Source organism: Erigeron canadensis, unplaced genomic scaffold, assembly GCF_010389155.1.
Source record: "Erigeron canadensis isolate Cc75 unplaced genomic scaffold, C_canadensis_v1 Conyza_canadensis_unscaffolded:241, whole genome shotgun sequence".
Lineage (NCBI taxonomy): Eukaryota > Viridiplantae > Streptophyta > Magnoliopsida > Asterales > Asteraceae > Erigeron > Erigeron canadensis.
This window is the reverse complement of record NW_025215649.1, coordinates 104-11,754: the sequence shown is the minus strand read 5'-3', so window position 1 is coordinate 11,754 and position 11,651 is coordinate 104. Positions and strand designations below refer to the sequence as shown.

The window sequence follows — 11,651 nt, the reverse complement described above, 5'->3', positions numbered from 1 at the left end:
ACCCACCTTATCCTTTCCTTCCCTTATTCTTCTTATCTCTCTCTTCTTTACTCCCAAGAACACACTCTCCTTTCACTCTCTCTCTCTAATTTAATTCATAGTTCATGGAAATTCAAGCTTAGTTAATGCAAGAATAATAAATCTTATCACCATTTTAACTTCATATCAAAAACTTGGGTTCCAAAGTGTAAGAAATGACCTCATTTGAATCAAAATTCGGGTTTGAGGATTTGTGAAGCTTTTGGTAAGTAAATTCTACTCTATGACCTTCACTTCATGTTAGTAAATGTACCTATAGTTGTGCCAAAACATTTTCGGGTCACAAATCGGGTCAAAAGTCGAATTAGGGTTTGTCTAGGGTTAGTAATGGGTTAACCGAATTTGAACTTGAGTTGGTGTTTTGAAGAAAGATTTTAAAGTGGGTTTGGGTTATTCATGTGTAAACATGCTTAATTATGCTTCATATTGAGTTTTGATGCTTCACAAATCGATTTTGGGTGTCAAAAATGAGTTATGGGTTAGTTTTGGTGTGTTTAGGTCGAAATGGGTTGCTGAGGCTGAACTGGGTGAGCTGCTGCGCAGCTAGTTAAGCTGCTGCGCAGCTTCACAATTCTGTTTTCAGCTGCTGCGCAGCTAGTTAAGCTGCTGCGCAGCTTCACGAGTCTGTTTTCAGCTGCGGCGCAGCGATAAGTTGCGGCGCAGTTGGGGGCTTAAATCACTTAACTTTTTCCTAGCTTTAGTTCTAACATCCTAGGATCGTCCCGACCTTTCCGGAATGTACTCTTATGACCTTATTGGTGCCCTACACATGACAAACGAGTCGTTTAAAGTTGGGTGTCCTCTTTGGAACCTAATTCAAGACATTAACATAAACTAAATAAACATATAACTTATGTTTGAGAATGAGGCGACCTTGGGGCGACTTCATTTTGGTTACAAACTATTACATGACCTCCCTAACGACCATGTTGGGTCCCGAAAGTCTTTCAAAGCCATAAACTAAAGCTAAAACCTAGTTAGAGAATCGTCTTTGGTGAATAATGCATGTCTTGTATACATTACTAGGTTGTGGACGCGTGGAGCACTATAATCACCTATAATCTCATCTTAATTCGATATTAGCCTCTTTTGCCAATCAAGGTGAGTTCGTATCTCCCTACTCTATTGAGATTCGGGCTGAAAAGTGTACATTGTGTGTTTATTTGTTTGAATTAGTTGTTTGTTGATTGAATGAGATTGATGGATGAATCATTGAAATGTTTTGTGTATGTTGGTATTGAGAAAGGTTATATTTAGATTAGATGTACATACATGGAAGTCGACTTCGCGTTCAAAAGGTTTGAGATGTGGAGGGTTAGCCGCTGGTACACCCTGTATACAAACATCGAGGACTCTTTGAAAGCAAGCCCTCTCAAGTGTATGTATGTATAGTTTCATCATATTGTTGGTTATTGGATGTTGGATTGATGGATTGTTGGGCTTGCATTGTGTTGGTTGCTTGAGATGATTTGGTTGTCTGTTGAGACAAATGTGTTTATCCAGGTATAGACGTATACACTGGTGTTGGTCATCCGGGTTATAGACGTATATTCGCCGACGTTTTTGAGATGCCACAATGGTCATGGTGATGACCTGTGAGTATCGTTGCATAGATGGCATAATGGCCCTACATATTATATGTATTTTGGTTTGGCATGCATATCATTCACATCATGGCATTGACATTGCATTGATTGTTCTTATACGTTTGTTATATAGTGATGCAATGGTTGGATGACGTGTAAGACTACTTGTATGTGATAATTGTTCTTGTTTTTATGATATGTGGTTATGGTCGGTGGTTCATCTTGGGCCACCACTACGAACTCACCAACCTCGTGTTGACTTGTAGAACACTTTTCAGGTAATCAGGTGGTTCAAGGATGTGATGCATGATCTGGTGTAGCTTTTGGTTTCGGGCATGGACTTTATGGATCAAGGATTCATACGCCCACTTTTGGATTAATGCTTAGGATCGATAGCCATCTCTAGAATTCTCTTTTGTAAACTTTGATGGTCATTTGCTCCTTGTGCATTGTTTGAATATTTGACTTGTTGTGGATTCACCGAATTCATTAATGTCATTTAGTTGCCTACGATAATCCCTCCTTGTGCTATATGATTTCCGTAATATTTCGAGCCCTAGCTCGGGGTGTTACAGAATGGTGGCCCATGCCAGGTCGTAGAGAATTAGGTGGTTTGACCTAGACTACGGCTTAAGTTAAAACTCTTCATATAGCATGCATGGCTAGGAATTTTGTGTGCAACTTGATTTTTGTGAACCCTAGAAAGTGTACATTGGGAGTTCGTAGTTGAGACCAATTATGTGATGACTTGAGTACGATATGGTTTTGGTTTGAGTTTGATTGTGATTGAGATGGATTGTTGTTTGATAATAGTTGTTGATTTAGGGCGAGGTGAAGTTATGGCGTTAACTTGATGTAACATTGTGGCAACCCTAAAAGAGCGTGATCAACTATTTTATGGTCACCCGATGTTATAGCAATTTAATGACATCACGGGTTGCGCACGCTTGGTTTAAAGCATAATAAGGAATCGATATGCTTTTGGGAAGTTGATTGAGTGGAGGGTTAGCCGCCGGTACACCCTGTACACAAACTCGATCAGTAACTAGAAAGCATATTGGATTCGGATTATACTTTGAACCATCCGTGCTAGATTATAGGATTGTATGATAAATGATTGTAGTGAGCTCAGTATGGTAAGTAATAATTTCTCCCTAGAAATCTATCGCTTTTGCCTTAGCTTAATGGTATGAAATGTGTATGTTATGTCGACTTGAGGGCATTGACAACTTGTGTGACTAACATGTGAGTATTGAGACTAACTTTCGGGTCAACGCCTTGCTTGTTTTATAGAAATGGTAAGACCAAGAAGAGCTGGAACTAACTATAGGGCTAACTCGGAAGAACCTCAACCGGAAGCTCAACCGGAAGTGCAAGGAGGTAGAGGTAGGGGCCGGGGTGGTAGAGGTCGTGGTGGAGGACGAGGTAGGGGCCGAGGTAGGGGTCGTGGTGAGGCTCCCAGGCCTAACTTGGCGGATGTGATTGCTCAAACGGTCACCAATATCATGCCGACTATTGTTGCCCAAGTCCAAGCAACTCTTGATGGGAACAATGGGGTACAACCTAATGAGCATCAAAATGTTGGAAACCCGGAAAATGTGAATGATGAGGGTGCTCAACCTCATGTTGTAGTAGAAGAAGAAGAAGAAGAACTCGAAAGAGCGGATAACTATAGGGCTAGGTATAACCAACACGGAGTGTACCGCCAAGGTTGTCAATTCAAAGATTTCAAGAATTGTGGGGCACCGGAGTTTGATGGGTTGGGTGGGCCCGTGGAATGTATAAAATGGTTTGAGAGGATTGAAGCGGTGATTGAAAGGAGTCATTGTACTTATGATGACCGAATTTATTATGCCTCCGGTATGTTCAAGGAGGATGCTTTAAGTTGGTGGAACCAAGAGAAGGCCTTGGGTCGGGCCCACAATTTGGAATGGGCCGACTTCAAGAACAAAGTGAAAGAGAAATTTTGCCCACCTTATGAGCTCCAAAACTTGACCATCGAGTTTGTCCATCTCAAAATGGACGGGGCCGACTACAAGGGCTATGTTAGACGATTCCAAGAGTTGTCTACCCTTGTTCCTCACCTAGTGAGCACCGAGTCTCGGGCCATTGAGAAGTTTGTTTTGGGTTTGACTCCACAAGTCCGTTCTCTCATCAATCCGGTCATGCCTACTTCCATGGTCGAGGCTATTAACCGTGCCGGTAGTGTTACCGAAGACTTGTTAAGAAGTGGAGTTTTGAGTAAATCATCATCGTCATCATCAAAAAGAAAGGAGGTTGGGGAAACAAGTGGTCCAAGGAAGATGGGGAGGTTTGACTCCAAGAATGCTAATCGGGGTAGGGTGATGGCGGCGGTGGAGCCGGTGAAGAAGCCTTATGTGGGGCCCCACCCACATTGTGGAAGATGCAATAGACACCACCCCGCCAATGTTCAATGTGGGGCATGCTTTAATTGTAACCGTTTGGGGCATATGGCGAAAGAATGTAGGGCACCAAGGGTGGGTACGGGTCCGCTCAATGTAGCTCCTATTCAAGCTCTTCCTCCTCAAGGCAATCAAAGAAGAGGCGAATGTTATGTGTGCGGTAGCCCAAATCATTACCGTAACAATTGTCCTCAATGGGTGGGACAACAAGTTCAAGTGGCCGTTCACCCCAATCAACTACAAATTGCCGGGCCTAACCAAAACCGGGGACAACAAGGTCACCAAGTGCAACCCCGTGGCCGAGCCTTTGCGGTCAATGCAAATGAGGCCCGTAATGATCCCAATGTTGTTGCAGGTACCTTTCTTCTTAATGGTCATTATGCAACGGTTTTATTTGATTCCGGAGCCGATTATAGTTTTGTGTCCTCTCGCTTTATCCTTTGATTGATGTGCATCCGTGTGCCCTAAACTATGTACTCGATATAGAAACGGTAAATGGCACCTTAGCAAAACTTAGTCAAATACTTCGTGATTGTATTTTGACTCTAAACGACATCGAATTCTACATCGACCTTATGCCTTTTGAAATCGGTAGCTTTGACGTTATTGTGGGAATGGATTGGTTAACGGCGGTAAATGCAACTATTGATTGTGGGGAGAGGGTTGTTAAAATACCGTTGTCTAGCGGTAAAATTCTTAGAGTTCAAGGTGAAACTTCCGATTCTCTAAATTCTAAAGTCTTTAGTGCTACCATCTCAAAGGTAGAATTGAAGACTGTTCCTATTGTTTGTGAATTCTCTGATGTTTTTCCGGAAGAATTACCGGGATTACCCCATCTCGTGAACTTGACTTTCGTATCAATCTTATTCCGGGAGCCGCACCCGTGGCAAAAGCTCCTTATAGACTTGCCCTCACTGAAATGCAAGAACTCGAAGCTCAACTTAAGGAACTTCAAGAGAAAGGTTTCATCCGTCCTAGTCAATCTCCTTGGGGTGCTCCCATTCTCTTTGTCAAGAAGAAAGACGGGTCGTTTAGAATGTGTATAGACTATCGGGAGTTGAATAAGCTTACGGTGAAGAATCGATATCCTCTTCCTCGAATCGATGACCTTTTTGACCGACTTCAAGGTGCCAAGCACTTTTCCAAAATCGATCTCCGCTCGGGTTATCATCAACTCCGGGTTCATGATGATGACATTCATAAAACGGCTTTCCGAACTCGGTATGGGCACTTTGAATTCACCGTTATGCCTTTCGGGTTGACCAATGCACCAGCAGTATTCATGGATTTGATGAACGGGTGTGTCGCCCTTTCTTGGACAAGTCCGTCATTGTCTTTATTGACGACATACTTGTTTATTCTAAAACGAAGGAAGAACATGCCGAACACTTGCGAGAAGTACTCGAGTTGTTAAGAAAGGAGAAATTGTATGCTAAATTCTCCAAGTGTGAGTTTTGGTTGGAGAAGGTTCACTTCCTTGGTCACATGGTAAGCAAAGACGGTATTCACGTTGACCCAAGTAAGATCGAAGCGGTTAAGAATTGGAGGAGACCCGAAACACCTTCCGAAATCCGTCAATTCCTTGGATTGGCGGGTTACTATAGAAGATTTATCGAAAATTTCTCCCGCATTGCACAACCTCTTACACTCTTGACTCAAAAGAACGGAAATTCGAATGGGGCAATAGACAAGAACAAGCCTTCCAAACTCTTAAGAACATGTTGTGTGAAGCACCCATTCTAACCCTTCCCGATGGAGTTGAAGATTTTGTAGTATATTGTGATGCTTCGGGGCAAGGATTGGGTTGTGTCCTTATGCAAAGGGGCAAAGTTATTGCATACGCCTCCCGCCAATTGAAGGTGCACGAGAAGAACTATCCGACACACGACTTAGAATTGGGAGCGGTAGTATTTGCTTTGAAGTGTTGGAGGCATTATCTCTATGGCACCAAGTGCGTGATTTATACCGATCACAAAAGCCTACAACACATTTTTAATCAAAGTGAATTGAACATGAGACAAAGACGTTGGCTTGAACTCCTTAGTGACTATGATTGTGACATCCGTTATCATCCGGGTAAGGCCAATGTGGTAGCCGATGCCTTGAGCCGGAAGGAACGAGTTAAACCAAGACGTGCTAGGGTTATGAGCCTCACGGTAGGACCAAACATTCGCGATCAAATCATTGCGGCTCAAGTACAAGCCACTCGACCAGAAAACTTTGGTAATGAGAATTTGGATGGTATGGAGCAACAATTCGATAGGAAGAGTGATAATGGGCTCTATTTAGTTGGAAGGCTCTGGGTTCCCATTTTCGGCAATCTAAGAACTCTTCTCATGCATGAAGCTCATCGATCACCTTATTCGGTCCACCCCGGGTCGGATAAGATGTATTTTGATTTAAGAGATTTCTATTGGTGGCCGGGTATGAAGCGAGATGTGGCTAGGTATGTGAGTGAGTGCCTTACTTGCTTACAAGTGAAAGCCGATCATAAGAAGCCACCCGGATTATTAGTGCAACCCGAGGCCCCCGAATGGAAATGGGAACACATTGCAATGGACTTCATAACGAAGTTACCGAAGACAAGAAGTGGTCGCGATACAATTTGGGTGATAGTTGATCGGTTAACGAAGTCGGCTCATTTCGTGGCCATTCGTGAAACCGATGGTGTTGACACCTTAGCTCGTTTGTACATCAAGGAAGTGGTGTCTAAACATGGAGTTCCGGTTTCTATCATCTCCGATAGAGATTCCCGGTATAACTCGAATTTATGGAGGGCCTTTCATCGTGCAATGGGTACGCGACTAAATATGAGCACGGCGTTTCATCCTCAAACGGATGGGCAAACCGAAAGAACAATACAAACGCTTGAAGATATGTTAAGGGCATGTGCCATTGATTTTAGTGGGAGTTGGGAAGATCACTTGCCTTTGGTGGAATTTTCATACAACAATAGTTATCATGCCACCATCCAAATGGCGCCTTTTAGAGCTTTATATGGTAGGGTTTGCCGATCTCCCTTAGCTTGGGCGGAGATCGGTGAAAGCCAACTCATTGGACCGGAGATTGTGGTGGAAACAACAAAGGTGATCTACCAAATCAAGGAGAGATTGCAATTGGCCCGTGAAAGACAAAAGAAGTATGCCGATGTGAGGCGGCGACCGCTAGAGTTTGAAGCGGGGGATTATGTATTGTTGAAGGTGTCGCCATGGAAGGGTGTTATCCGTTTTGTGAAGAGAGGCAAACTCGGGCCAAGGTATATCGGTCCTTTTAAGATTATTGAACGGGTTGGGAAGGTTGCTTATCGGTTGGAATTGCCACAAGAACTTGGGGGAGTACATGATGTCTTCCACATTTGCAACCTACGCAAATGCTTGGCGGACCCGACACAACATGTGCCTATGAATGAAATTCGGGTGGATAAGAATTTAAATTTTGTGGAGGAGCCGGTAGAGATCTTGGACCGTCAAACCAAAAAGCTCAAGAACAAGCATTATACCATTGTTAAGGTTAGATGGAATGCTAGACGCGGAGCCGAGTTCACTTGGGAGCGTGAGGATCATATGAAGTCCAAGTACCCGGATTTGTTTAATAATTAGTGTTTATTAGATTTCGGGACGAAATCCTTTTATCGGGGGAATAATGTAACATCCATGAATTTTGACCCGTTGACTTTAAGTATCATGTTATGAATTATAGTAGTTAATGATATCTTTAAATCCATCTTGTGGTTAAATGACTAATTGTATACTCAATGAGCCGGTTGACGGTGTGCTAGATGTAATGTCGTGGGTTTTGAACTAATTAGTTATGTTGACGGGTCAACCCATGGATCAAAGTCTTGACCCATGACCCACCTTAGTCAACCCAACCCCCACCCACCTTATCCTTTCCTTCCCTTATTCTTCTTATCTCTCTCTTCTTTACTCCCAAGAACACACTCTCCTTTCACTCTCTCTCTCTAATTTAATTCATAGTTCATGGAAATTCAAGCTTAGTTAATGCAAGAATAATAAATCTTATCACCATTTTAACTTCATATCAAAAACTTGGGTTCCAAAGTGTAAGAAATGACCTCATTTGAATCAAAATTCGGGTTTGAGGATTTGTGAAGCTTTTGGTAAGTAAATTCTACTCTATGACCTTCACTTCATGTTAGTAAATGTACCTATAGTTGTGCCAAAACATTTTCGGGTCACAAATCGGGTCAAAAGTCGAATTAGGGTTTGTCTAGGGTTAGTAATGGGTTAACCGAATTTGAACTTGAGTTGGTGTTTTGAAGAAAGATTTTAAAGTGGGTTTGGGTTATTCATGTGTAAACATGCTTAATTATGCTTCATATTGAGTTTTGATGCTTCACAAATCGATTTTGGGTGTCAAAATGAGTTATGGGTTAGTTTTGGTGTGTTTAGGTCGAAATGGGTTGCTGAGGCTGAACTGGGTGAGCTGCTGCGCAGCTAGTTAAGCTGCTGCGCAGCTTCACAATTCTGTTTTTCAGCTGCTGCGCAGCTAGTTAAGCTGCTGCGCAGCTTCACGAGTCTGTTTTTCAGCTGCGGCGCAGCGATAAGTTGCGGCGCAGTTGGGGGCTTAAATCACTTAACTTTTTCCTAGCTTTAGTTCTAACATCCTAGGATCGTCCCGACCTTTCCGGAATGTACTCTTATGACCTTATTGGTGCCCTACACATGACAAACGAGTCGTTTAAAGTTGGGTGTCCTCTTTGGAACCTAATTCAAGACATTAACATAAACTAAATAAACATATAACTTATGTTTGAGAATGAGGCGACCTTGGGGCGACTTCATTTTGGTTACAAACTATTACATGACCTCCCTAACGACCATGTTGGGTCCCGAAAGTCTTTCAAAGCCATAAACTAAAGCTAAAACCTAGTTAGAGAATCGTCTTTGGTGAATAATGCATGTCTTGTATACATTACTAGGTTGTGGACGCGTGGAGCACTATAATCACCTATAATCTCATCTTAATTCGATATTAGCCTCTTTTGCCAATCAAGGTGAGTTCGTATCTCCCTACTCTATTGAGATTCGGGCTGAAAAGTGTACATTGTGTGTTTATTTGTTTGAATTAGTTGTTTGTTGATTGAATGATGATTGATGGATGAATCATTGAAATGTTTTGTGTATGTTGGTATTGAGAAAGGTTATATTTAGATTAGATGTACATACATGGAAGTCGACTTCGCGTTCAAAAGGTTTGAGATGTGGAGGGTTAGCCGCTGGTACACCCTGTATACAAACATCGAGGACTCTTTGAAAGCAAGCCCTCTCAAGTGTATGTATGTATAGTTTGATCATATTGTTGGTTATTGGATGTTGGATTGATGGATTGTTGGGCTTGCATTGTGTTGGTTGCTTGAGATGATTTGGTTGTCTGTTGAGACAAATGTGTTTATCCAGGTATAGACGTATACACTGGTGTTGGTCATCCGGGTTATAGACGTATATTCGCCGACGTTTTTGAGATGCCACAATGGTCATGGTGATGACCTGTGAGTATCGTTGCATAGATGGCATAATGGCCCTACATATTATATGTATTTTGGTTTGGCATGCATATCATTCACATCATGGCATTGACATTGCATTGATTGTTCTTATACGTTTGTTATATAGTGATGCATGGTTGGATGACGTGTAAGACTACTTGTATGTGATAATTGTTCTTGTTTTTATGATATGTGGTTATGGTCGGTGGTTCATCTTGGGCCACCACTACGAACTCACCAACCTCGTGTTGACTTGTAGAACACTTTTCAGGTAATCAGGTGGTTCAAGGATGTGATGCATGATCTGGTGTAGCTTTGGTTTCGGGCATGGACTTTATGGATCAAGGATTCATACGCCCACTTTTGGATTAATGCTTAGGATCGATAGCCATCTCTAGAATTCTCTTTTGTAAACTTTGATGGTCATTTGCTCCTTGTGCATTGTTTGAATATTTGACTTGTTGTGGATTCACCGAATTCATTAATGTCATTTAGTTGCCTACGATAATCCCTCCTTGTGCTATATGATTTCCGTAATATTTCGAGCCCTAGCTCGGGGTGTTACACATGTGTTTCTATGATTCATTTATGGAAGGTGCTCAAAAATTTATACTATATAAAAAATTATAACTTTTATGTTGAAAGTTATATAAACGGGACATGCGATTGACCAAAATACCCTTAATGAATTAAATCACCATCAACCCTTAATATTAATTTACACAATTAGTCCATTATATTAGAAATATCTCTACCAACCTCTTTAAATAAATATTTTTACCTACACCAATAGATGTCGCCATCATCGACTCTCCGCCGTATTGAGCGGGTACTATGCTCGTATTTAATAATGGTGGTCCTGCTGTACAGAAACTCGATATCTTCGAAACCGAAATAAACAAATTATCAATATCTATTAGTAACATTTAATAAGTTGTTGACTGATACAGTTTTTAAAAAACACTCATTGAAAGCAGGAAAAGCATGTAGTATAAAATAATACACATATACAAATAGTAAATAAATTAACCAAGTGAGGTGGAGCCTTTGACTTAAGAAAAGTCCAAGATCTACAATAATACTTAGTACTACATTTCGTGTGTCATGGGTATATATAACATTGCTAGTTGCATATTTTTCTTAAGTTAATTAGCATCATTTTTCTTTTGACAAATGAAGAGGTCATGGTATGTTCATACTTCTTATGTGTCTTGATGATCAAGCTACAACAGTACCACCAGATCGACAGTCGATGCCACGCTCCTCGACGGATTCTTTTGGACAATGACGTGGACACAGATGATTTCTTTGCTTTACTCTATATGTTGAAGCTTACCGTTCTGAGTTCGATTTACAGGTTCTTTCTCATACATATATACATATTTATTCAAATTACTCAACAACACACACATGCATTTATCGGTTTGTTCGGTTTACACTTTCTTATTTTCGTGATGAATTTGTCATTTGTTTGTACGTGTTGTTCATGGAGATCGTATCATTGTTGACTTTGGTATATATGTAGAAAAACTTATTTACTTACCAACTCTTTTGAATTGTTTGTTTGTCAAATCAAAACGCTAAAGTTTATTTCAACTATAGACATATACGTACAAACAGTCGTATTATGTTCTGTTCCTTCTTTCTTTGAAACTAAATATATGTAAATTCTATATCTATTTTCAAATGTCTGTCAAACCAAATTAACATACCCTTACAATACCTCATATATATATATTATATATATATATATGAGCTAACAAACATATTCTGTGTATTTTTTTTATATTTTTATTTTTGTAAAGTACATATTCTTGTTATTTGTTAGTATTAATTAAAAGTTATAGAATTGAAATTAGTAAAGTATAACGTATTCTTGTACATGAGGAGAAAATTTGTTTATTTTTAAAATGTCTTGTTTTATACACATAAATTTACGAAAAATGCATGTTGTGTTACAAGCAAATAACAAATAATTTTCACAAAATAATGTGACAAATTAATAGACCAATTACATTTGACATATTTTATTATATATTTTAGCTCTCTATTTTATTGGTATAAATGATTTGTAAAACTGTGTTTATAATTAGT

General features: G+C 40.5%; 1 protein-coding gene across 1 annotated transcript; it reads left to right on the top strand.

Annotated features, from left to right (window-relative positions):
• Positions 1 to 2,920: 2,920 nt before the first annotated feature.
• On the top strand, positions 2,921 to 5,462 carry LOC122584380. The gene is made up of 3 exons (XM_043756564.1): positions 2,921 to 4,403; positions 4,535 to 4,724; positions 4,865 to 5,462. The coding sequence occupies exons 1-3, from the start codon at positions 2,921 to 2,923 to the stop codon at positions 5,460 to 5,462; spliced, it is 2,271 nt and encodes a 756-aa protein (XP_043612499.1).
• The last annotated feature ends 6,189 nt before the right edge of the window (positions 5,463 to 11,651 follow it).